General features: G+C 32.8%; 3 protein-coding genes, 1 long non-coding RNA gene and 1 pseudogene across 9 annotated transcripts; 4 read left to right on the plus strand and 1 right to left on the minus strand.

Annotated features, from left to right (window-relative positions):
* The first annotated feature begins 4348 nt into the window (after positions 1-4348).
* LOC129900982 (uncharacterized) lies at positions 4349-11017 on the plus strand. Its single transcript, XM_055976084.1, has 9 exons — positions 4349-4480; positions 5130-5306; positions 5921-6015; positions 8365-8424; positions 9331-9564; positions 9662-9724; positions 10393-10461; positions 10608-10653; positions 10746-11017. The coding sequence occupies exons 1-9, from the start codon at positions 4471-4473 to the stop codon at positions 10814-10816; spliced, it is 825 nt and encodes a 274-aa protein (XP_055832059.1). The 5' UTR covers positions 4349-4470; the 3' UTR covers positions 10817-11017.
* A 1520-nt stretch (positions 11018-12537) lies between these two features.
* LOC129900701 (uncharacterized) lies at positions 12538-16243 on the minus strand. Of its 6 annotated transcripts, none has more exons than XM_055975718.1 (6): positions 16136-16243; positions 15881-15983; positions 14995-15080; positions 14820-14884; positions 13958-14040; positions 12538-12842 (listed from the first exon to the last, which is right to left on the minus strand). In XM_055975718.1, exons 2-6 carry the CDS (start codon positions 15959-15961, stop codon positions 12750-12752), a joined length of 408 nt encoding a protein of 135 aa, XP_055831693.1. In that variant the 5' UTR covers positions 15962-15983; positions 16136-16243; the 3' UTR covers positions 12538-12749. The 6 variants fall into 6 exon arrangements, with proteins under 6 accessions (XP_055831693.1, XP_055831692.1, XP_055831696.1 ...); XM_055975717.1 differs by having other exon boundaries at positions 15881-15991; positions 16136-16242; XM_055975721.1 differs by having other exon boundaries at positions 16132-16242.
* A 985-nt stretch (positions 16244-17228) lies between these two features.
* Positions 17229-18969, plus strand: LOC129900348 (uncharacterized). Its single transcript, XR_008769602.1, has 2 exons — positions 17229-17405; positions 18752-18969. It is a non-coding gene; the product is annotated as an uncharacterized LOC129900348 (long non-coding RNA).
* Positions 18970-19014: 45 nt separating this feature from the next.
* LOC129900122 (coatomer subunit beta-1-like) lies at positions 19015-20292 on the plus strand (annotated as a pseudogene).
* Positions 20293-22341: 2049 nt separating this feature from the next.
* LOC129899394 (probable polygalacturonase At1g80170) lies at positions 22342-27366 on the plus strand. Its single transcript, XM_055974347.1, has 9 exons — positions 22342-22589; positions 24555-24686; positions 24794-24964; positions 25208-25228; positions 25374-25581; positions 25967-26048; positions 26152-26260; positions 26508-26624; positions 26803-27366. The coding sequence occupies exons 1-9, from the start codon at positions 22380-22382 to the stop codon at positions 27076-27078; spliced, it is 1326 nt and encodes a 441-aa protein (XP_055830322.1). The 5' UTR covers positions 22342-22379; the 3' UTR covers positions 27079-27366.
* Positions 27367-27621: the final 255 nt, after the last annotated feature.

Raw genomic sequence — 27621 nt, forward strand, 5'->3', positions numbered from 1 at the left:
AATGATTAAGATCTATAATAAAGTCTTAACATAACCAAGATGTCTATTTAAAAAAGTCTACAAAGATAACATTTCATCATTATTCCATCTATTTTCACCCACCACCCACAATCACCATTTCAGTCGTAACTACCACCACCGATCGCCACCACCACTTACTATCCACGATCATTATCCTCAGTCCAACCACAAACATCATTGTCTTCAATCAACAAAATCAATCATTATCACCATTAGTCATCATTTACAATCGTCACCACCACTCATTATTACATCTACTGATCACTATCGATAATTACCACCATTAGTCAACATCATATATCGATAACCATTATCATCACCATTAGTTATCAGTATCATTCAACTATTAATTATCAGTTGCCACCAACAACAATCACAAGATATTGTCAAGCATGAAATAGAGTAATAAATTTGTCATGTTAATAATTAATATATAAGAATTAGGGTTGCTTATTAGACGGATAAATTAGCTTAACGATTGTCATATCGATTGCTAAATGTACTATTTCGAGAATTAATCAATAACACCTGTGAGTCAGTGCTCTTGGGTAAAAGTGTAAGTATAAAACTTTTAATTGGTTAACTACTTATTAAATAAGAAAATTGAACCCATCCTACATTGATAAATCGTTACTTATAAAAAAATCAATTCTTTCACAAACCGTTAATTCGATAATCTAATACCAATGAATTAATAAGTCTATTTTGCATTTGTCGTATCAATTCTGATTCAGTTTTAAAAAATCCTAAGAAAAATTGATTCGACTTTGAGTAACTTCTCAATGTCATTTGATATGCATATTTGGATCCACCATAGATATAATTATCTCGTGAGTTGAGATATTTTATGAGATCAGTTATTTTACTTTTTATATGAAGTAGTCGATTTCATCATTGTAGTACAATGAATATGTTTGACCATGATAATTTATTTATTTATTCTAATTTTTTTTATTTGAAAAATAATGTTTGGCCATATAAAATTTTGAAAAACACCCAAAAAAACTATTTTCATTTTTTTGCTTTTTCTTTTTCAAATTTACCATAATTTTTTTTTTATAGAATAACTCAATTTAAATTATATTTAATGTTTTTTTAAAAGGTACATTTTTAAATGTTTAAGTATTTATTGCAAAAACGTATGGCCAAAAACAATTCCGACTTCAATTACAACTTTAAAAATTTCAAATAATTTTTTTTGTTTCCATGGTCAAATGTTCACAAAATAAGTTCAAAACTAATTAATACTAATAACCAAACACATAATAAAATAATCACGTATTTTATTCTAAATTGTTATTCTTATCCTAACAACCAAACAACCGCTTAGTATCTAATATCCAATCAATTATGGATTACTTATGCTCAAGTATCATATTATTGATTTACTTTTAAATTTTATTTTATTCTTTATTTTAAATAGTCAATAAGAGTATTGATGAGAGGTACCAAGATATGCCATGATACATAAACTTATTGAGGACATGGTCCTAGAGAGAAAGTTATGAAAATCGAGAACTAAGGTAGAACGCTAGTAGATGGTCGAGTGTCATCTAATTTCTCTTATTTGTATTGTTATTATTACTTTCTTTTAATTTTACTGTTTGATTTTAATATTACCCGTTGTTTCTTTGCTTTATTTATCAAATTATTTATTGTTGTTGTTCATTTCTCTTTTATGTAACTTGGCCGAGGGCGGGATCGACTCCTGCTTAAATTAAGGCATATGCATGAGGCCCCCAAATTCAAATTTTAATGAAGGATAATTTTTTTAGACGAGTTGAAGGTGTAGGCATTATTAGGAGAGACGAGGCATTAAATTGGGGTTTATCGGGACTAATGCTACGAGCTTCCGGAATAGAATGGGATCTTCGTAAAGTTGATCATTATGAGTCTTACGACGAATTTGATTGGCATGTTCAATGGCAACGAGAAGGGAGTTCATTAGCTCGTTATTTAGTACGAATCAGTGAAATGACGTGTTAATTTTATTTATGATAAAAAAAAAAAGTACACATGTACACACACATAAGCATGGCTGGCTTGGTCCGCTATCATTACAATAGTTACTTAGGGGTCATTTGGTAGTTGTTTAGATTTATGTATATATTAGTAATGTATGAATTAGTTATAAGGGAATCTTTGTATGATTTTGTGCGTGTATTCGTTGTGCATATTTGAAATTGTCAATCATACGTTGTATTAAGTTTATACATGAATACCTTATTTTCTAGCTATCTACCAAATATCATATAAGTTATATAAAAATTAGTACATAAGTAACTTATTTCTTATCCAACTTACTATAGTAGTTATTAGGGAGAGATCATTATGAAATCATTACAAAAAGAAGATGCCTGATCTTAGATACGCCTAAAAGATGGAGTGGCTAATTTAAAATGTGATTCATACAACAACAATAACAAATCCGGTGAAATCCCACAAGTGGGGTCTGGGGAAGGTAGAGTGTACGCTAACCTTACCACTACCTCATGGAGATAGAGAGACTATTTTCGAAAGACCTTCGACTCAAAAGTAAAATGTGATTCATACAACAACAACAATAACGATCCAGTGAAAATCCCACAACGTGGGGTCTGGGAAGGGTAGAGTGTACGCAGACCTGACTCCTACCAAGATAGGACGGTTGTTTTCGAGAGACCCTCGGCTCAGTAAAATCAGATAAGATAAGAAAGAAGGTCAGATAGGAATAATAAGTTCAAAGCGATATAGAAAAGCAACATAAGGCAATCAAAGTACAATCAAAGTACAAAAAGTAATGAGAATAATAAATTATGATAGATATCAGACCATAGGGTTGATATGTAATAAAAAATTATATATGTAATGATATGGCCTGACTCACTGTTATATTTTTAGAAAAAAAATAAAAATATATCGTGTTGAAATAACTTCTCAGTTACTAAAAGAGAAATGGTTGAAAACAAAAGAAAACGCGTTCAACGAATACGATTTATGAATGCGGTTTTCTTTCTTATTTATTTTTGAGTTTATTTATTACTATCTCCGTTTAATTTTTTTTTGCCAATTATTTCAAATATATATTACTTTTTATTTATCACTTTTAACAAATCAAGAAAAAATAATTATTATTCCTTATTTTATCATCAACATTAATAACTTATTCACCAAATTATTTACCAACAAGTAAACTATTCATCAATTAGTATGGCATATCAAAGGGGTTTCTTGGGTTCACATGAACTCATGGTCTCCTCTTGAGATCATATATAACAGTATTATATATATATTCAAAGTACTTAAATATAGATGTGCGAACTCATATTCGAAGTATCATGTAATGCGATATATATAATTTTATCCTCCTTAAGCCCATTCAAATAGAAGAAATCTATTTTGCTTTCTTACAATTTGTTCGCTAACACTCACATTTTTTATCATTCTAAACTCCGTTTACACTCACACTCTTTAAATTTTTGATAAGTTAGAGTAACACTCGGTCAAGAATATGAATCAATAGTTGAAAAGTATTGATAAAGTGAATTGCAAATTCATTTTCTTATTCTTCTTAAATATCAAACATTACAACAAATATATTAAAGTAAGATATATCAAATAATTAACTTCTTGAATCAGACTTTATGGTTCTAACTCTTATCTTTATTTAATATTTGTCAACTTATTACATATAGAATTATGTTAACAATTCATCTAATAATTACATCAATAAAATGATATTTTTCAATATTGAATTGATAAATTCTTACCTAAAACTAATAATTAAAAAAATTAAAATCAAAGAAATCATTTATAAAAAATATATGAAGTAATATTTTGCATCTAAAAAGCTGGATAAATAAATAAATACATATGAAGTTTCTTTAGATTTTAAGTCTCTAATTAAAATTTTATTTTAGACCTCCAATTATGTGCACAACAAAAGAAAGCAGAGTCCGAGATGAATCCCGCGCCGCGAGGCTGTGCCTATGCAATGGGTTCCGCACCGCGAGCCCCTTGTCTGTTAAATTGAATTCGATCCAGTATTAAAAATAATTTTTCAATCTTTACAAAATAAAGATAAAATTATATACAGTTTATCTTTTCAAACCCATCTGTTGTCCAAACGTATGAACATGAGACAATTATGATTTTTTAAATTTTTTAATCATTTTAAAATCTTTTCAACTAATGACCTTTTTTGTTCCATCTTTCTCGTTGGGTCAAGAAAGTTAGTAAAAAGACAAACAATCAGCGTTGGCCATTAGACCTTATCCACAATTAGAGGCCCTCTTCGAATGGGCCTTTGATTAATGGGCCTTGTTAAACTGAAGAATTACAATTAATAAACAACTAATAAGGGTGTTGTTTTCGTTTCTAACTTCCTTCTTCGTTTCCATCGCCATTCGCCAGCAAGCAAAGCTTCAAGCTTTCTGTTCTGTTTTTCCATAGGTTTTTTTTACCCTTCTCATGGCTGCATGTAAGTACCCAATTCCCCATTCTCTCTAGTGTTCTTGGTGCCTCGCTCGCTACATCATGCATGTAATTTTTTTAATTGCTTGTTCTTGTACTTCTATAATTTTCTTCTTAAATAAATTAAACAAGGGTTGGAGTTAGGATCCGTTAAATTGATATATTGTTTGTTCTTCTACTTCTATAATTGCTTGTTTTTTTAAAATAAAAATAAAAATGCGATCTTTTCTTACTTCAATGACTCCTTTTTCGTTCTTGATTGTATTTTTCTGTTTAAATGTGCCTCAATGTCGAACTAGTTGGCGTTGTACGTCCATCTTATGTATTCATTATGTTAATTTTGTAAAAAATGCGAGCTTTTCTTACTATTCCAAGCATGTTTTGGCATATCTGGTGTTGTTGATTGTTTTAAATATATATATATATATATATATATATATATGCGTGATCGGAAACTGATTGATGATGCCTAATTTAATTAGAAGAGAGCTTAGATTACTGCTTGCCTCTGTAAAATTAATAAAATAAGATTAGCTTTTCTGACCTCTTTTGATTCTTTTCTGTTTATTGGTTGTGTTGATTGCTTTCTGTTTCCTTTAGGATTTTAAAAACAATTTATGTGTTTGTTGATTTTGGGATGTTTTTCGGTAATCCAGGTGGTTTCGGGGCTTCTGGCCTTAAATTAACAAGTTTGAATTTGGGATCCACTAAGCCCAAATTGAGTGCATTGCAAAATCTGAGAACGAAGAAATTAGCTCAGAGTGATGGATTGCTATTAACCACGAAATCAAGGAAGACATTTGGTTTCTGGTGTTCAACCGTTGAAGCTGAACGTGAGTAGTTTTCCTCACTGACCCTGGATTTTTTCTGTTTTCATAACTAAACAAGTGCAATTTTTCTGCTCACACAGTGTTGGCAATTGACTCGTGTATTAATTTGCCTATCATGACAGCAATGCAAGTGTTTTTACTTAATTTGAAATGCTAAGTTGCCATATTTTTCTGTGATGATGAAGAATGGCTGGTTATCTTTGTTTATCTTATTGACTTTTTAAGAGTTGGAATTTCTCTGAGTCATTTGGAAGTATGTTATTGGACTTATCCTGCTTTTGGAGTTTCCATTCTGTTTTGTTGGTTCTCATGTGTGATTTCAAATTACACTAGATCAAAGATCTCAGATTGGCCCTTGTTCACCTATTTGAGGAGTACCTATTACATTCTTATTCAGGAGATTTTCCAGTCGGTAACTAAATTAACCTTTCTAAAAGGTTACTGGTCTTTTTTTGTTTTACTAAGTTTATAAATATTGAGCACTCCGTTCCTGACATCCATGATTCATTTTTTCAGTTAACATAACTTCTTGCTCTATGACTTTACCTTAAGTATGCACATGTTTTCTGTTATGTATAAATAATTATGCAACTTTCTTTGTTTCTCTCATCATGTAGCTGCTGCAGCAACAGCTATTCCTAATTCAGATGATAGTGCGAGAAAGATTGTTTCTTCAGAAACTGCAAGTCCATTGATTCCAAATTCATATGAGGTCAGCACTCTCTATTTGCATTTTGTACTCTGTCAAAAGACAGTAATCTGATCATTATATTGCTGGTATCTAGTGACATGAAGTAGCTAAACTTTCTAGCCGGTGGAGTATGATGTTGTCAGCCACTACAAATTCCAAAAATTATTTTAGAAATTTCAGGAACTTGGGAAACAGCTAGGGACCTTTAAATAACACAATGTAACTACAGTAGTACCATAATAAAGTGTGAAGTGCAGCGAACTCATCCTTTTTTCCATTTCCTGCCATGTTGGGGTTAAATGTGAATGTTGTGGAAACGAGCTTATCCCTTGTGTGTGAAGTCCCTCGAATCGACTTCCTCTGCAATCTGGTTAGCTGTAGCATAGCAGCTTGTAGGCTAAATACTTGTTGTTGGATCTTCCTATAAATTTATGAATATTTAGATTCTAGTGGTCTATAAATTTTAGATGAGACCTGCAAGATAGATAATTGGTAAGGTACCTCCTTGGTATTGGTAATGTTCATTAATAAAAGTACCTCATTTTTCAAAAGAACCTGCAAGAGGGATAAGTATTGTCTATCCATCTTGAGGTTCTTGCTTGATCTTCCTAGAAAATTAACCATATTTAGATTCTAATGGTCCATGAACTTTAGATGAGACCTTGAACATGGATAATTAGTACAGCACTAGAGGCCAGGTCTTAGGTGAACATCACGGCTAACTTTAAATCTTAATCTTTAATTACGACAAAAATCTCTCTGATTCTTTGAGAAAGATAAAATGCAGAGAATGCTCAGCAGATTCCTTTCTTTCCTCCCATTTCTATCAGATTTTTCCTTAATTTTATCAATTATTTGATAATTATTAATACAGATTTTAGTATTTGGATTCTGACTTTTTCACTCCTGCTTACAGAGTCTAAGTCTGTTGCTTAGAGTGTCATTTACACCTGCAGTTAACATGACTCTGCACCGATGCATTTTCCTTTTGTATGGTGCTAACAGACTTTTGTATTGTCCATGCATCCTCATTACACTATACCTCCTAGCTTACTTCCTATTTGAATATTAGGAGGCTGCTAGTGTTGAACATTGCATTATTTTCATTAAGAACAAGTTTTAAGCATCACATTATTGTAGAGTAGCTTTGTGGATTTTGTAAGGAAGATAATAAGGTCGCAATGAAGGCTGGAATGCAAATTTGACTTCAAACTTCCAGCTACTAGGTGCATTTGGCAAGAAAATTTGAACCTTGTTAGTGTTCTTTAATGGCAAGATTTAGTGGCAGGTAGGAGGAACTTGTAACGCCAGTGATGGTATGAAACATTATGTTTGGGTAAACAAGTGGGTATTATATGGCAATAGATGGAGGAGCTTCATAAATTACAATATCACACTGATGCAGAGTATCAAAAACGACGTGTCTCAGTAGGCCTGTGCGAGATGGTCCATCAAGTTTAAACTTTAAACTTGGCTGATGTAATACTTTAGTTGCACTAAACTTCATCACCTTCTTCCTAGTGCATTAACTCAGAAACTCCTACTGGGATCTTCTCTTACAGAGTGTGTGTGGGGGTGGTGGGGGGTGGGGGGGGATAGAATTTGGGAAGGCATCTCTAAGGGGTCGTTTGGTTGGGAGTAAGTTATCCTGGGATTGTTAATCCCAGGATAAGTTATCCCACCATGTATATGGGATAACTTATCCCATCACTAAGGGATAAATGGTGGGATAAATAAACCCATGACTACCTAATACCTCCAATCAAACACAGGATAAAATAATCCTACATTTTATCCTGGGATTATTATTCCCTATATGTCACATCAAACGACTCCTAAGTGTCTACACGGTGCCTTGGTTGAAGGGAAGTGTCATGCTCAGAAAACGGGCTTGCATCTATTTAATTAACTCTATATTACTGACTTTCCTTTAGTTTGATCCATAGAATTTAATCCCTGTACTTGCATTGTCTTTTGCCAGCTTTTAAGCCAGCTGAGAATTGCATAATCCAGTGGTTTTGTCTGTGATTCTGCCCAACCTCGTATGGTATTTCCACCACCTTAGTTCATGACTTAATACCTCAAAGCTACATGACCTCGTTGTAACAGAAATCTGACTCTGAAAAGGAAATAAAACACGAGTTGTTATTTCCGACTTCTTGATTAGAATTTATTTTTCTTCATAAACAGATCTTAGTCATATTATTTATGTGGAAGATTAGTTCGGATCTGCTAAAATTATTTTGTGAAGAGGCACTCAGTTTATGTTGAAGAGTGGATTAAATATCGTCTTCCGTATTAATATGTCATTGCCTGCATGCGAATGACATTTTTTATTAACATGTGAAACATACCTACTTCATTTAACAGGTGGAGTCTCTCCTTACAGAAATATGTGATACAACCTCCATTGCAGAAGTTGACTTAAAAGTAAGTTGGTTTTGTAATTCTTTTTGTTTATTTTATTTCTTATTCTTATGTCCTTCACGGAAGATGAAAGTCGCGGAAATGCAAATGCTGCGGTGGATGTTTGGGCACACTAGGATGGATAGAATTAGGAATGAAGATATCCGAGACAAGGTGGGAGTGGCATCGGTGGAGGACAAGATGCGGGAAGCGAGACTGAGATGGTTTGGGCATGTGAAGAGGAGAGACACAGATGCTCCAGTGCGGAGGTGCGAGAGGTTGGCTATGGATGGTTTCAGGAGGGGCAAAGGGAGGCCGAAGAAGTATTAGAAAGAGGTGATTAGACATTATATGACACAGTTGCAGCTCACCGAGGACATGACCTTAGATAGGAGGTTGTGGAGGACTCAGACTAAGATAGTGGGCTAGGTGGCCTATCTTTTCTCCATAGTAGTCGTAGTTGCGCTCATTTGTTTATTAACATATGATTTTTGCATGGGATTACTGCTTATATTAGTTGACCCAGTTTACTTTGGGTATCCTATTTTATCTATAGTAGTTAATGCTCCTTTATCCCTGATCTTTCCTACCCTGACTTTATCGCTCTCATTATTCATATTTTTATATTGTTTTCTATATGCTTGGCTCTACTGACCTATGTCTTGTTTTCCTTGTTTCTCCTCCCTTGTTCTTCTCTCTTAAGCCGAGGGTCTTTCGGAAACAGCCGCCCTACCTTTTAAGGTAGGGGTTAGGTCTGCGTACACTCTACCCTCCCCAAACCCCACATGGTGGGACTATACTGGGTTTGTTGTTGTTGTTGTTGTATGTCCTTCACGGAAGTTATTTATGATCTGCCCCTGATGCATGATTTATCTTCAATCATTTTTAAATCGTTCTATTTCTTATGACACTTTTTCATTTTATTATTAGCTTGGGGGATTTCAGTTATATGTGAAGAGAGACTTGACAGGGCAAGGTACAACTTCATTGTCTCCAATATCCAGTCCTGTCAGCATTCCCTCCTCTGTTGAAGTGGCTGATTCAAATGACTCAGCCTCATCAACATCATTAGCTATCACAAAATCTTCACCTCCCTCAGATGGAATTCAGACCATGATTGAAAAAGCTGCGGATGAAGGCTTAGTGATAATTCAATCTCCTAGGGTGAGATTACAGTGAATCTCTCTCTCTGTTTATCTATCTATCTGTTCCTCTCTCTGCCTTTCTTTCCCTGAAAATGATATTCTAATATGTCATGCAGGTTGGTTACTTCAGAAGATCTCGAACCATTAAGGGAAAGCGTGCACCTCCATCTTGTAAAGAAGTAGGTGTTCTTTTTCGTTTTTGCTCTTTAAATCATATGATGAGATGTTTCTGTTTGATTAAGCTAAGAGATTGACGACTTTTTGTCTTTGTATAACTGATTACTTAAGTTCTGAAAAGTTTACTATTGATCTCATTTTGATATTGCTCCTTCCCCTTCAAAAGGAGGTCTGTTTAAAGTGGAGGGCTAAGCAAAATTCAGGAATATTTACTTTATAAAGGTGTCTTTAACTATGTTTAAATATCAGTTGCTTTGTTCAAATAAAACATCTGTTGCCTTCATTTGTGAGTCGACACCTCTTTTTGTACATTCGGAGTTTGTTTCCAATTTTACCTTTTAAACTGGTCCTTCATTTAAATATGCTTAGAAAATTATTTTGTTGGTAGCATACTAATTTTAGGGTCTCCCCATGTAATCTTTTTTGTCTGGAGAAAAGCTAATCCAATCTGGATGCTAAATCCTTTTAGAACTGTCATGCAGCTATATGAGACCAAGGCAAATGTTACTCTATTCTGAAACCCCCTTCCTATCAACTTTCCCTTCTTTGTCTCTTCTTTTTCTCTGTTGTGTCTCTCTCGATTCACGAGTAGAAGCATCCTCTGTGCTTCGGTATTAAACTTTCCGGCTACTGTTAGTATGACCTGTTTTTTGTTAATTCTACTCTGTAGAAGCAACAAGTGAAGGAGGGACAAGTAGTTTTCTTTATTGAGCAGCTTGGAGGCGAGCTCCCTGTTGAGGTTCGGACCCTGCTATAAATGCATACTTGCATGATTTCTTTTTTACTGTACACTCTGTTCCTCTTCGCCCCAACATTTATTTTAAGTAAATTCTCATGCATCTTAGTTGATTCTCCTTTTTTCTTTTCTTTTCTATCCTCTTTTAGTCTGATGTAACTGGAGAGGTTATCAAGATACTCCGAGAAGACGGAGGTATGCTTCTTAATTCTTATATTTGTTGAAATCATTTTGAACATCCTATCTGTGACTACTTCAAGATCTCACTTTACTTGTCTATTGAACAGATCCTGTTGGATATGGTGACCCTCTAATCTCAATCCTTCCTTCTTTCCCTGGTATAAAGAAGCTTCAATAGATGGTTCTCGTAGCATATGCCTTCTGGCTGAGAGTTCATTTTTTTTCCAGAGAATACTCTAGTTGAAAATCGTTCATTGTTTTTTATCGAAACTGCGGGATATTTATTAAGCTTGTTTATTTGTTTTAGTTTAAATATCTATCTGGAATCTGCACCAGAGGTGTTTAAAGTTTTCAAATTTATACTCGCTTTCTTTTGCAATTTGAGTCCAAGTGTTATAAGCTCTGGTTCATTCCATTCCAGTAGTCATAATTGATGTCAGCCTAATCATAGAAAAATTTGGAAAAAAGAACCAAAAAAAAAGAGCTTAAATTGTTAACAGTAGATTTCAGAAGGGACATCATTTTCAATGCCCCATCTGTGGGGTTACAATGGGTTTGTTGTTGTTGTTGCATCCAGTTTCCAAGCAGTTGGCTAAGTGGAGATGTCAAGAACCATAATATACAACAATATGCCCATCATAATTTCACAAGTGGCAGGCTCTTTGCGATAGAAGCCTGACTCAAGAAGTCAAAAACCAATAATGTCTTACGTACAAATGTTGTTGGCTAATTAATTAAATTTATCACTTTTTTTAAAAAAAATATAATAGAGATTGTCTGGTCATACCTCCTCTGTTAAATGTGTGTGAGACAGAGAATAGAGAATGAAACAGACCGGCGTATACCATATTAGATCCCAATTTTCGAAGTGAACGTAAGTCATTAACATATATAAAATTCAGTATGACCTGAACTTTAAATTTTAAACAGGTGTTTGACCAACGAATTACATATAATATCTTCTGTTAGATGAACGAGTATTAATAAAAACGTAAATAATACACATTGAACTTCTGTACAGTAACAGTATAAAATTATTGTTATACTAGTGTGATTTAACTTGTTTTACGAAGTGACCTAGAGTATATTCTAATTTATCTACATGTTAATTTGGTATATGCTCTTTGAGCGTATAAGTCAAAATCAGTTATAAATCATATTTTAGCGAATCCAACTTATAACTTTTTACCATATTAGGAATTTTGGTTTGACCAAGTATTTTACTATCTTATAAGTACATAAGAGGAGCCGTGTGACATACTTGATTTTCCTTAAATATTCCTCTTCATTTCAATGCATGTGGGAATAAGTTTAATCGCAAGGGGCTCCATACTTATTCAGAGAGCTGATCCCAAGAAAGATCTTTAGACATAAAAGAGTATTATAAAACAAGAAGCTTTAACATAAACTTTGTTTTTTTTTTCTTTAGAGAAGAGTGCAGTATTCATCAATTAATTGTTGATGGCTGGGTTGCAAAGATCGGCTGTTTCATTCCGCATACAAGGTTCATCTGGACTTATATGGGACAACAAATACTTATCAGGTCAACTGATCAATCAGCCTACTAAACACACAGAAGAAACTAACAAAAAAAACCAAAGAGGAAATGATACTGCAAGTGCAGGTGAAGACTTCATCAACAACCGTTGGATCAACAGGGAGGAGCCGATCCAACGGAGGTGAGTGTCTCCAACAGTAGAGCCGTTGTCTCCTAAGGTTTCTTCATGTGGATTGTGCAGTGCTATTAATGGCAAAAAGGGTAAGTCCCACCATCGACTACTAAGAGGCCAATGACAAGTCTTCGAAAGCCCAGAGCTAGCTAGTTGCTTCACATGCATCATGGATAGCTCAATACATGACATGCAGATGCACTGGGATCCATTGTAGTAGACTAGGATATAGCAAAACAATTACTCCAACAAACTAAACTCAGTTTATCACTACTTGTTGCGGTTATATAATATGAGAAGGTCCACTAGTCAACTTATCATTTACCATGAAAAATAGGGTCACTCCAAACACAATAACCAGTCGTCAATAGCAAATGAATTTTACAAGGAATGAACTTTGAATGCATAGGATTCTTGTTTAGCTTTGGTCTGTAGTTTGGCTCAGAGGTACTTTCTGGCAAGGGCTCTCACTTTGGTATCAAAGTGAGATGATGTGATCCGAGATCCTGGCAAATACAGAGGATTCAGAAGGATCTGCAAGTTTTGCAACAACATATCAGTAAAATTTCTATCTAAAAATAGTTAAAGCACATATCTCACTTCAAAACAGGAAGGGGCACTAGGCAGGAGATAAACCAGGGAATGAAGAAGTAGCACATTACATAATCTATTTGAGTATAAATGAAAAAGTCACAATGAAAGATGTGTGCGAACTTTTTCCCCGGGTGGCATCTAAGCTCAATCTCTCTGTTTTAACATAAAGTCATAAACTTTAGAATATTTTTTAATTATGTACTTGAACTGCAACCACTTCTTTGGGAAACAAATTCTAGTTTTCACCACAACACAAGTTCAATTATATTTGCACATTAAAAATTTTGACTTATCATACAGTTACCAACTAATTCATGGCTTAACAATTTCTCAAGCTGTACCATACACCTTAAGAGCTAAACTTGACAAAACCCATGTATTTATCCGATATCAAGCTATCAGTAGTTAATTGAACCACTGTCGACCATGTGTTTCATTTATTGAAAAAAAATCCAAAAAGGTATCTAGGAAACACTGGAACAGTACCATCCTAATAAATCAGTACTTCTAGTGATGTGTACCAAAAAGGTACTAGTGAAAGCCAGAAGAGTACTGTGTTGTGCTGCAACCCCAAAATAGCTAGGCAAGGAGAACAAAAAGGCAAAGAATCTAATCATATCCGACGAACTCCAAAAGATAAAATCTAATAAGCCCAAATGAACTTCATAGGATCAGAGATATCTAATCACTGCTGACATGAATTCAAGATGACTTCACAGTGGCTGATCTTATTATTACATACAAAAGGAATTATTCCAAGCAATTCTTTCAATAGCCATGCCTACATACAGAAGTTTATGCTTAAAAGAATCTCTAGCCTGGGAACACAAACAATAAAGTGGGGAAGTTCAATAAGAGCTCACAATAGGTATGCATAGATGTCAGCAACATCCGATCCTCTTTACCCATTCTCAAAGAATAAGACCAAGGAAAAAAGACTAATGAAGCGTGAGGCCTTTACCAGGTTTGAGCAGCAAGAGTAGACTAAATAAATTAAAATGTGTGACCTCTGTGTTTTTTATGTCCTATTGAAAAGCTTTCAGAAAAAGCTTTACCTTTATATATAGTTCATGGACTTCCTGGAAGAAGCTTTTGATCCCATCATCATTGCGAGAGTCATGAAGCAGCATCAATCGCGTATGTATGCTTGATTGGTCAAGGGAACAAAAAACAAAATGTTCACATTTGTAAAGTCAAACTCGTGATGCTAATTTTATGGTTTCCCTATACAATAACATATTAACTTATGCAGCTATGAGAACATCTAAAACATGCCTCTTCCTCTTTTTTTCATTTTTCTTCTTTTGATAGGTAAAAAGATGCTATAGAGAGAGAAATTACAAGTTTGCCTTGTCATTCCAACTTGTATTAAACCAAGGAATCAGTCAAGAAGGTAAGCTAATAAAAAACATCAGGAGATATGCATTAGTGTGCTCGAAGTAAAGAGTTAACTATCATCATGGTTACAGAAAGGGATAAAGAAAGACATAAATGGAGTTATGTGGGCCAAGTTTAGAGTGAGGAGGAGGACACGATGGAGTTGATGGGGAAGGGTTCCCTTCAAGATTATAAAGGTTAAGAAATATATCTGATCGCTTCCTCCTAGTTCTGCTATGGCAAATCACTTCGCACATCAATCCATGAGCTCTAAGAACTAATCTTCTACAAGAGTAGTCAACTGGAGAAAAACTGATAAGCAGATTCATCTGTGACACATGGAGTACTGGTAAACAATGATTAGCTTTATAAGTAACCAGTTACCACTGTAAATCAAATAATTTCAGTAGAAGAAGAGCAAGCTGTTGTAGTGATTGTTAAAGAGAAATGCAGGTATAAAACAAGCTAGCACCATCATCTATTTTCTATAACCAAAACAGTGCTGTCACTAAATAGTGATTTACTATAACATTTGGAGGATATGACCAGCAGTGACGTAAACAGATACCACCAAATCATTGAATCTGTCAATTGATTTCAAGAACCTGGATTAAGAAAGAAGAAAGGAGAATCACTATGGCGATGATGAAAGCAATAAGCTTTACAATGGAAAATTGCAATTAATGCCTTGATGACTAGGGGGAGGCAACCTTACATAGCACTTGTAGTCCATGCAAGGTCCTGGACGATATCCAATGCTGCATGTAATATAAACTGGTGCTGATGAGCAGCATCCTCTTTCTAGCATGCAAGTACAATTTACAGTATCACCAAAGCAACTACAACACTTGTCATCAATGACAGAAAGTAGAAAGATGTGCCTAAAGTTTGACAATGATGGCAAAGACGCTACAGTCCACACTATAAATTCAAATGCATTATAAATACCTCACTAAAAATTCGAGTGCACATGTTACAAAATTCAAATTATGATGTAAAACTGTTAAAGTTTCTTTATATAAGATATTGCTTATGTTGTGACTTGTGATTTAAGGGGAGATGGGAACTAGTGAGTAGTGACTGATCATTATCCCAAAAAGAAACAAAACGAGAAAAAAGAACACGGATACTGATAAGCACTGTAGTTAATTGTTTAAGACAATATGATGTCTACACATAGAAAGATTGTTCCTTACCGAAAATCCAATTCTGATCCTCCAGTAAAACCAAAGAGAGAAAAGAATGACAAATAAAAACCAGTGCTTTTAGATCAGCTTTACACAGCATTTCTTTATTTGGGCTACCAGATGGAGAGCAATATTCACTCCATTGTAAATAGTTTTCCAAAAATTAAATAGAGGTTTATGTACATTTCCCATCAACCAGATTCAAAATGATGCAAAAGTAGAAATCTCTACAAACATGATGCGGAGTTAACCTCTAAACTGAGGCAGCAACAACAACAACAACATTACCGGTGTAATTCCAGAAGTAGACTAGAGTGTACGCAGATCTTACCCCAACGTTAGGAGGCAGAGAGGCCGTTTTCGACAGATCCTCAGCTCAAACCATAAAAAAAAAGTACAGCAAAGGTTAATTACCTTTGGTGCAGTGCCAACTTCAGCTTCGTAGATAGGGATATCATTCCTGCTTACAATCATAAAACATGCTGTGCTTGCCATTTTCCTCTAATTTTTCTGATCCCTAAATTCCTTCAAACTCAAAACTGAATCAAATTCACATTTTAATCACACATTAGAAAAAACTTTAGTGATTCAATATCAACTAAAATCAACTGAAGATGATTTTGGATCTACGTAAATCAAGAAGATAAAGAAGAAACAAAGAGTACCTACAACTCGATTTCGAAAAGAGATCGCGAGGAGTTCGCCGAAGAAACGGGACGGAGAAGTTCGCAGAGAAGGCATAGTGCCGTAAAACTGGGCCGAAGAAGAAACTCTGGTGTAGTGAAAGTTGGGCCTGTCATCATCTGGACTTCGGATCTAAATGTTGAGCCCAGTCCATTTTTCAAGAAATGGCAGCTTTTAGGACGGCTATTTAGAATCCGTTTGGATTGACTTATAAGTTGTTTATAATCTGTTTTCAGCAATTTTGAGTGTTTGACTGACCAATTTAAAAATATTTTGTATATAAAATAAGCCCGGAAAAATAATTGGGTCTGTTTGGCTTAACTTATCTAAAGCAGCTTATAAGGTACTTAAAATAAGTTAAGCCAACCAGACACTTAGTACAGGATCAAATTTCAAAAAGAATATTTATTTCATATTTTAGCAATTCTTTAATTTCAACTTTTCACATAACATATTTATAATCATAAAATTAAAGAGCATTTTAGTACATTCTACATATCCTTAATCAGTTTAATACCTCATGATTGAAAAAAAATCATTTATTTCTTAAACTTAGTCTACTTCGTACCTTCAGGTCAGAGATTTGATATTGACACCCGACACTTCAAACTTCAGACCTTGGGGAAGAACTCCAAATCTGTAGTTTGGAGGTTCAAATTTCATCATTCGATCAGATGAAAGATCATAAGCGATTATAACCTGATACAAATGACTATTATTATATTAAGGAGTGTATCTCGTGAAAATACATTTTAAAAATACTTCAAAACTCTTTTAGTTTTAAAAGACATTTTGTATATTTCACGATATATTCACTTTTTTTTGTGGTAAAACTTTTAATACTATAAGAAATTAGACCTTTAACGATCAATTCTTAATGAAAAGACATAAATACGGTCGTTATAAGTGTATATATCGCGATCATTTTTTCGTTAAAATTAAATATCACATTAACAACTATGAAAAAATAATTCTCCACTGTTAAAAGTGAAATATCCCGTGGTCAAAAGTATTTTGTAGAAACAAAAAAATGCCAAATTTTTCACTTCTTTTTTTTTAACTCCCTGCTCCACTCACCCAGTTCCGATCCTTAACACAAAATAAGTAAAAACCCTACATTCATTGCCTTAGAAACTCCTCTATTTTTTTGCTCGACTCAAAGCTCGAATGAAGGAATCGTATACACTTAATTTTTTGAATGTGCAAAAATTTTGTCAAACAAATATGGAAATAGATCCATATTACGAGAATTTTGGTAAGTTTCTTTCACTGTAAAAATTGTTCAAACAATGGTTAGCAGCCCAACAGGCGTTTGTTAAGTTTCTTTCACCGTAAAGATTGTAGAATTTTGATTGAATTAGGCTTTCATATTTCATAAAAAACTATATATTGAACAAAGTGATAATTAGAAATAGCGAACCAGTGTTTTCAAGTCAACAATTTACAAACCATGGTGTTACTTAGTATTAGGGGAGAAAGAAGAAAAAAATGGATCTGATATGGGCTTTATCATTCAAAAGAATTGGTAATTCTTTATGTTTTAATATCACATCTATGTAAATTTATTTATCGTGGGCATCTTTCTGAAGGATAGCTTGACATTAATTTCATGGATCCACCATTCAAGTATAACTATTTGTGGAATTCTATGCTACTAATTTTTCTAAATGGTCACTGCATATGTTTTGCTCTTATCTCATTGAGCATGAGACATGATTTTACATGATAACATTTATCAAAATTATTTTTAGTAGGAATACTTTCATGGATTTGCTTAATAACTCTTTGTGTTAACAATATCTTAGTTGTTTAAGTTCACTCTTATGGGAAGAATAAACAACAAAAAATACAAATGGAGATTTATGAGGTTTAATCCTCAAATAATCACGAAAAACTTTTATTTTTACATGTATAAAGGCACACTTTCTTGCAAATTTTTGCTATTAACATTTTTCACTACAAAAAATATTTATTTGCTATGTTCAGTTATCTCAATACTTGCTAATTGTCAACATCTTTTTTAAAATTGCATTATTCTATATATTTAGTGTGATTTAACCTTTAACCTTTTAGGCCTATACACTCATCCAATTCAATTACACAGATAGAGAAACCTATGTCAATTAAGATTTTTCATGTGCCTTTTCCCACACGAATGATGAATTCTGGGGTACAAGTTATTTCTTGTTTTATTAAAAATAACTCAATTACAATAATGATGCATTATCTATTGGGGATGACATAGATAGTCTTATAAAGCTAGCTATATAGCAAACAATAACTCTTATGATTTGTTCTAATTTTATCGAAAAGAGATCTCATCAGTTAAATAAAAGTATGTTATTCGTTATCACCTTGTAGCTAATGATGTGTGTTAGAATATCACGTAGGAATTATCTTTAATGAACACATAATATTGTGTATTGTAAATAATGTCATATGTACGAACAACTTATCATTATCAATTAGTTAATCTGGCTGCTTATTATGTGCCTTACAAGAGATATGAAGAAACAAGATTAATTAAAGTTGTATGAAACCTTACATTACATGTGCAGATCCTAAATATGCATTTGGTCACATAGTTAGTATGTATAACAGGGAATCGGGAGAATTTCCACTATCGCTGGCAGACCAGCCGGGCTGTGAGCGCTGGACAATGAGAACTCATGTTATCAAGGCTGTTATAAATTTGCCTGTTGAAAAAAATGTTAGACAAACAATAGTTAAGGAGATCCCTGGTAATAGAATAGATATCATCGAGTTGTATCTTAAGTAGAACTGTGACTTGGTATTATAATTGTGCATTTTTTCATAAAGTTGTGCTCCTGGGGTTGTTTGTATATCTTCCATAAATATAATTGTTTGGAGTGGAAGATGTCACGGTTGATCTGATAATGAATGTCCTTAGAGCACTTTCCAGTCAGAATTTTGATATCCATAGAAAAACACTCGACATTGTTCGATTGTTCTCACACTAAAAAATGAAGTTGTGAAAATTCAAAGTTGTGAGCTTGAGAAAAATAGTGTGTACCATCCTCATCCAATCTATTTATTCATGTGCCATAAAGTTTCTAGAAGTGGCAAGCACTATGGTCCATATGTTGATGGACTTTTTAGGCCACAGTAATATTACTTATGTAATTGATGTGGTTGTTTTTGTCCGATAGATTATTGAAACTAACCCAAAATTAAGAATTTCCATTGTGAAAAGGCTACTAGACACTTTCTACAAATTCGAGCAGTATGTGTTTGTTCCTGTGCCTTTTTAATTATTAGAGAGTATTGTTTATCTCTTTCTGAAGTAGAGAGTGGCATCACAACTATCAAGCAGTGCCTTGAAGACCTACCATTTTACTCAGTTTCTGAGGAAAGCGAAGGTACTGATTCTTAAAAAAAGACTCAGCAAGCAAATTTCATTACTACTTTGTCGTCTAGAAGATTAGTTGTACTTGCTGATAGGACATATGCTACTAAAAGTGCTGCATCTGAAACTGCTTTCTCTCCTCCGATAGTTTTTCAAAGATCTTTAACCACTAAAAATCTGAGATTCATTCTTCTCACTGGTGATTTTTTTCTGGGAGCAGTTATTGTTTTACACTGACTAAGCTCATTCTAAGGTTGGAAGAAGTTCAAACATCAAAAATTGAAGTGAACAAAGCAACAACAAATGCATTATTGATCATGGGCTCAATGTTATAGCTAGGGCAGTCTTATGTTCTTCTCACCCAATTGACAATGATTCTTATGACATAATAGATTTTTGCATAAGATTGCTCTGTAATATGGGTAACGAGGTTAAGAACATCTGGTTAAGCTCTTATCGCGAGAGCTTTGTTAATATATTTTCTGATAAACTACTATGAGAAGCAGAGGATATCAAAGCAAGGGCACAAATTTCTCACTCCTAGCCAGATGACCTCATTGATTTCTACCATTTGAAGTGTAGGAGGCTAAGAAATTTCTGCCTAAAACATGATGTGTTTGGAGGATACCTGAAAAAATATTAGAAAAACAATAGTTAAGGAGATCCTTGGTAATAGAATAGAAATCATGGAGTTGTATTTTAAGTAGATCTGTGACTTGATATTATAATTGTTCATTTCTTCATAAAGTTGTGCTCCTGGAGTTGTTTGTATTTATCTTGCATAAACAAGCTTTTGGAGGTGTTACAAATATTTATAGATCTTTATCTATTCTAATTTCTATATCTCACTAGGATATCATGCTTCCGTATGTAATGATTTATATAACAATGACTTCTTATTAGATATGTACTGTGTAAAAGAATAAAAGAAAAATCAAAATTGATGCCATATTTTTTTTATTTGTTCTTGGCAAAGAGGCCATATTCATAGTCTCCTAAATTTTGTAGATAAAATATGATTAGTTTGTATAGTCATTAGCATGATAGATATCGATACTTGTCATTGTTTTTGCCTTGATTTTTTACTTGTTTGCTCACATTTGCAGGTAAACTATATACCAGCTTGTACTTTTGAAACCTATGTTGATCAATTTGATTATTTTATTATTAAAGATAGTACTAACAACTTAATTACGCCTTATCTTTTGGGATATTTTATCCTTCTCTACAACTTTTATTAGTGTTTTTGTTTTGATTTTCTTTCGACGCTAGCTATGAATATTTGTTGCACAAAGGTTATTCTATTGTTAGAATTTGTTGCCAGCTATTGTTCTTTTTATTTTTTAAAAATATTGTTGCTGCACTTTTTTGGGTGTTGATTGTTGATTTTAATTCTTCTTGTGTTTAATATTTGCTTTCAAGTGGTATTTGTTTTGTTGTGTGGTGCTTATGGCTAGTTACAAATTTGCAGCTGGTAATCAGAAGATGAAGTGAAATTCAAAGCTGCCAAGTGAAAGCTTTCTATTTATTTGTATAATTGCTTTGTGAAAGACGAAATGATCCTTTATTGGTGTAAAGTTTCTATAGGCTTTATTTATTTTTGTTATTAATGTACTAATCTATACTTTCTGGTGTAAAATTTATTTACTCAAATAATGTTGCAATGTCTTTTTCAACCACTCATTTGATTTATTTGTAAAAAAATATTCAAAGATTTTATAGTACAATGTACTTCTAATTATTCTTTGGATCAAAGTTTATTGTTTAGATATTTTCATTAAGGTTTCACATTAATTTATGGTAGTGTGGTTCATAGAACATGACAGTACCCTTTATGATAATATTATCTGTTGGAGTGACAGTTCACAAAGAAAAAAATGAATCCCTATAAAATATGTAACGACCGGATCATTTGTGGTCGCTAAATATTTTTAACGATCGAATTGAATATCCGATTGTGTACTTTTAACGAAGGAACTTTTAACGAAGGTGACGATCGGAATCAAATCGATCGTAATTAACCTTTAACGACCGAATTATGAGTTTTAGCGACAATTTTTCTATGCTAAAGATTTTTTTTCTTGTAGTATAATTAGTAACTAATAAGTAAAAATTAATTCCTACTTTCAATCTAAAATTTGTTCAAGTTAACATCAATGATTGCTAATAATATGCTCAGTTTGTAAACAAACAGAATAGTATTTTGATTTTAGATTTTGTTCATACAGATCATATTCTCCTCCAATCCCTAATTCTCTTTGTCCAAAATATAGTCCATGGAGGAAAGTTACACAAAATGTATGTTTGTGCCTTAAAAATAAAGGACCCATGTCAAATATGTGAATGTGAATATGATCAGTTGATAAAAATTTACTTGCATTGGATATTTACGTCAAATTATAATAAATTATTATGGTTTAAGTGGTTTAATGAAGTGAAATACATATTAATTAATTATGATTACATATATGACTTCATTACGCATTAATTAATTTCATAATTACGTAAAAAAGTCTATATTTAAATGCATAACATGCATGAATTGATTTGATATAAACATCTGATACACGTAAGTTTTTAGGATATCTTTTGAACTTAGCTTGTTGATAGTAATATAGATAGCTAGCACCTAGCAGTGATGGGATTGAATTATTTGCTTAAAATTAATATACAATATTGCCAATGTAGGAAATTCCCAACTCCCTTGTAATTACTTTCTTGGAACCTTCCTTTCATAACTAATTAACTACTATAGTACTATATAGTACTGATGCAAAAACAAAAATCATCTTGAATATACGAGTATATTACATTATAAATCCCCTCGTTGTTTTTGTCAGTTTAATTAATTAACAGAATTAGATGGGGGAGCTCAATAGATCTTATTCTGTTTCTATTTTTTCATCACTACTATATAGTACTATATTTTCCTTCTTGTTTTTTGTAAATGTGAACAGTTTTGATCCCCTTATTCAGTTTCCTAAATTGAAGAATCCAACAGGCAAATCAATTACCCTTCTTTACGTGAATGAATTTGGAGCCAAAGGAGATGGCATCACCGATGACACTAAGGTAATTCCTTTTTCGGGTTAAATTAGCGTCTAATATTTATGCTATCAGTACATTTTAAAAATAACTATAAATAAATCTATTTAATATTCTCATCATTAATAAGTAATTTAAATAGGAAAGAACGGTTTTAGTCCTTGTGTTATTGCATAATTTTAGTTTTAGTCCATGTGTTATTTGACTATGCACATTTAACCTTTAATTATTTGAAGTGTGGATTTTGGTCATTGGAGTTAACAAAAGTTAATTATTTATCAAAATAATTATTTTAAAATATATAAAATAAAATAAATTGAAGGGTTGGTGATTCTAAACGCTTGAAGAATTATGTGGGTAAAATAATTAAATTTAATAAAAATAAAATGTTAAATTTTTTAAAGAGTGAAAGTTGTTAGAACACCATTGATAGCCTTAAGGAGCCTGTCCATCTACTAAACCCTCAAATGTAATCGTATTTGAATAAAATGGAGCTAATGAATAAAATATAATTTTAATTTTATATACATAATTCATCAAGCATTTAAAATTACCAACCCTTTTATTTTATTTTATTTTATATATCATCAAATAATCATTTTGTTAAATAGTTAACTTTTGTTAACTTCAAGGACTAAAACTGAACATTTCAAATAAATGAATATTAAATATGCATAGTCAAATAATACAGGGACTAAAACTGAAATTATACAATAACATAAGGACTAAAATAACTATTTTCTCGAACTTAAAATGTATAAGTGTTACAATGCAAGTGTATATTATACTCATCATTTACCATCCTCATTATTATAGTTGTGGAGCCAAAATTTGACAAAGGATGTACAAATTTTCTTCTTAGATGAGCAAATATTAAATATACACCTATAACAGATAACATTTAACCTTTATATACCACATAATTTTTTACCTATGAATGTGCATGGGACGACCCTTCGCCTAAAAGATGGATAAAAGATGAATACCACACATATTACCCATTTAAAAATGAATAGTTTAATGGGTAAAATGGGGGTAAAGAGGCCCATCTTTATAAAATTAAGAAAAAACGACATTAATATTTTTTTTGGGTGTAGGTAGTCGGGGTAGGGGGGTTGGGGTTGGGGGTGAGTGGGATAAGGAAAAAAAATATTTTTTTCTAAAAAAAAAATAATTTTTTTTGGGAGGGGTCTAGAAGGGGCGGGGGGTTGGTGAGGGGGAGTGATAAAAAAAAATTAAAAAATTAAAGATTTTTTTTAAAAAAACAAATTAATTTTTTTTACATTTTTTTGGGTATGGGTGGGGCGGAGGATTGGGGTAAGGAAAGTAAAAAAATATTTTTTTTTGAAGGGTGAGGGTGGGGTAAGGGTGGTATGAATTGGGGGTCGAGTTAGGGGTTGGCGGGAGGGTGGGCTGGTAGGGGATGAGAGCCAGATTAGGGGTGGGGGTGATAAAAGAATTAACATTTTTAAAAAAACATATTTAAAAGTTCTTTTTTTTTTTCGTGGGGACGAGGGGTGAGGAGTGGGGTTAAAAGATTTTGATTTTGATACTTTTAATAGGATTCCTAGCTACTATAATATGAGTATTTATATTTATTTATATTATCTGTTTGGTAACTCGTTTTACTCCGTTTAAAATATGAATCGAGTCGAGTACTTTATCCATTTTTGTTTAACTAATTTTCGATCGATTTACGTTCGACTCGATCCGTTTATTTGTCACTCCTACTCATACACACACAATAGTCACTCTTTAGTTGGGCATTCAACATTACCTATTGATAAATTTCTAACTTGAGGTCTTCTTTTTTAAAATTTTTAATTGATTTAATTGTGAAATAACATGACATGTGTATCTAAGAAATTAGTCTTTTGATTAGAGTATGATTTGCGAGAGAGAATAAAGTGTACCGCCTTGCCATTGTCACGAATCTATTTATAGTCGCGATGGTTAATGCCGGTACTAAGCTTTTTTGTAACTATTTTCCAGGTTTTTCAAGATGTTTGGAAAATGGCGTGTTCTTCACGATTACGACCAAAAATAATAATCCCAAATGGACACTCATTCTTAGTTCGACCAATTGATTTTGTTGGGCCTTGTCGATCAAAGGTTACTCTATTAGTAAGTACTTCTAAACTCTAAAAATAATATTGTAACAATGGAGTATGTTCTATGTTTTACAACATATATAGCATATAGATAACATATTTGCAATATTAATATTACAGATTGAAGGTTCAATTGTAGCGCCAAAAGATCCAAAAGTGTGGGATGGATTGGATGCACATAAATGGCTTTATTTTGTTAAAGTGAGACACCTGACTGTACAAGGAGGAGGAACAATTAATGGGATGGGCAAAAAATGGTGGGCTACTTCATGCAAGATTAATACAACCAATGTAATTATCATTATTTTACCATATATAGCATTCATTATTCATTTTAATTTTGAGCAAAAATAATCACTATTTTAAAGTTTTAAATTTTATAAATAAAATTTCTAAGTTATTATTTTGGAGTTTTCTTGCGGATTTTTGACAATAACTATTTTTCAATTATGGAGTTTCCCTTAGTGTTTTATAGAATATTAATTCCTTCGCAATCATTAAAGTCTGACGCGATACAATCTTTTATTTTTGCAGCCTTGTCGACATGCTCCAACAGTAGGTGCTATTTTTCCCAATCTCGTTTGTTTTAAGAGTTTAACTTCTATAGATTGATAATATTAACGAAATTTTATATTATTAGAGTCAGACTTTAACTTAATTATTATGGTCATGATTATTCATTAAATTACTGAAAATACAGGCTATGAGTTTCCACAGATGCAACAATTTAAAAGTGAGGGACATAAGGATGCTAAATAGCCAACAAATGCATATATCAATTTCTAGTTGCATAAATGTTGAAGTATCACGTATAATTGTGCAAGCACCAGCTAAGAGTCCTAACACTGATGGAATCCACGTAACCTCATCTACACATGTTGCTATCAAGGATTGCACTATTCGCACAGGTTTGCTTAATTTGCTTTTACTCTCTTTGGAACAAGGTACTATGTTTGAATCTGTTGAAAAAAGGACCAGTAATCTCTGTATATCGATTCAGACAATTCACCTCTCGTAAATTAACTTTTAGGATTGAGTTAGATCCGAGATTCATTCTTTACAGAATTACTGATCGATGGGCAAATTGAATGACCTCCTATATATATAGCTCCACCATTTTCTCTATCGAAAGAAGAAAATATTACACAAAATTCGATTGATTAAGTCCCGATCGAGCTCTAATTTGTGTCGGTTTTTCTTGTCTACGATGTGATTGATCGGTTCTGTTGTCATAGTAGAATATTTTGTTATTCCTATATTTATTGTGACATGCATAAACTGATCATACGCCAGGAGATGATTGCATATCTATAGTCAGCAATTCTTCAAGTATCCTAGTCAAAAACATTGCTTGTGGTCCAGGGCATGGTATAAGGTAATTAACGTTTAATGTACCATTTTTTTAAGATCATACATGTGTACGTTGACAAAGTTTGTAATTTGGTTGGTTGATGTATATATCCACCATCATATTTTAGCATTGGAAGCTTGGGAAAGTCAAATTCATGGTCTCAGGTGTACAATGTCTGTGTTGATGGAGTATATCTTTCCAACACAGAAAATGGTGTCAGGATTAAGACTTGGCAGGTAGGTGTAATTAATCCCATAGTATATACTCTCTCCTTCCAAATTTACGTGACACTTAATTTATATACAAAAACTATATGAAAAGTACTATCTCATGATATATATTATAAAATTAGTGTTGGTCGAAATTCAAATTTAAATCTCAAAAAGTGAAAAGTGTCACATAAATTGAGACGTACAAGGTGATTATTAATTTGCTGATTTTATTCTATCCTTTTATTTTAGCTAACACTTTAAATATCATCAGGGAGGTCGAGGGTTTGTGAGAAAGATTAGCTTTATGAACGTGTGGATGGAAAATGTGTCAAATCCCATTATAATAGATCAATATTATTGCGATTCTCCACTCCCCTGCCCAAACCAGGTATGTTATATACATATTGCAATTACGTAAATTCTATGTTAGCTCGGAATTTTTAAAAATATCAATTGTCATGTGTCTGACTTGGATGCGACGATATTTTTTAGAGTCGTCCGAACAACCTAGATTACATTTATGTGCATCTAATGTTAATGTGAAATATTATTTGATCGATATGCAGACTTGGGGTGTTAGCATTCATAGTGTATCCTTTGTGGGAATTAGAGGAACTTCAGCAACAAAAGATGCAACTAAATTTGCCTGCAGTGATAGCTCTCCATGTAGAAAGCTATTTTTGAAAGACGTTCAACTCGTTTCACATTTGGGGTTTCCAACAACGTCGTTTTGCTGGAAGGCATATGGATCAACCTCAGGACTAAACAATCCCCCTTCTTGCTTTAACTTTATGCAACAGCCCACAAAATATTTATCCAATTGGAGTCATCAGTCCATTTGAATTTCATAATAATATCTTAATCACATTTATTTGTGAAAGCTAGCAAGTATTAAATTCAAACGTGTTATATATATTTATATATATTTGTTATCCTAGGCAAAACATGTGTTAAGCGCGCATGTAAGTATTTTGTAATACTTGATGAGATGAGAAGGTTATGAGTACTGCTCCCTTAGTATGCTATAAATAAAATCTCTGTTTGACCAAAAAAAAAAAAAAAAAGGTTATGAATTATCTATCCTTGAAGGATGTTGTAATTTTGGCCCAAAAAACTATTGCACACTTAAATTCGGGTTAATTTAATTTCACAAATGATTTTCATGAGTAGGGGTCTTGATTTTTTGTTCCACTAAGGCAAAGCTTTAATTATCCATCAGACATAAGCTGTGAACATAATTAGAGTTTGTTTGATATTGTAGTTAGAAGGTTAAAAAAAAATTAAGGTATTTGGCTAATCAGTAAAATTGCTTTTAAATAGAAGTATAAAAAACTCTTTTACTATTGGGAAGAAGCTAAAAAAAATTATTTCTTAAAAACAGCAAA

This window comes from Solanum dulcamara, chromosome 8, assembly GCF_947179165.1.
Source record: "Solanum dulcamara chromosome 8, daSolDulc1.2, whole genome shotgun sequence".
In the NCBI taxonomy this organism is placed as follows: domain Eukaryota; kingdom Viridiplantae; phylum Streptophyta; class Magnoliopsida; order Solanales; family Solanaceae; genus Solanum; species Solanum dulcamara.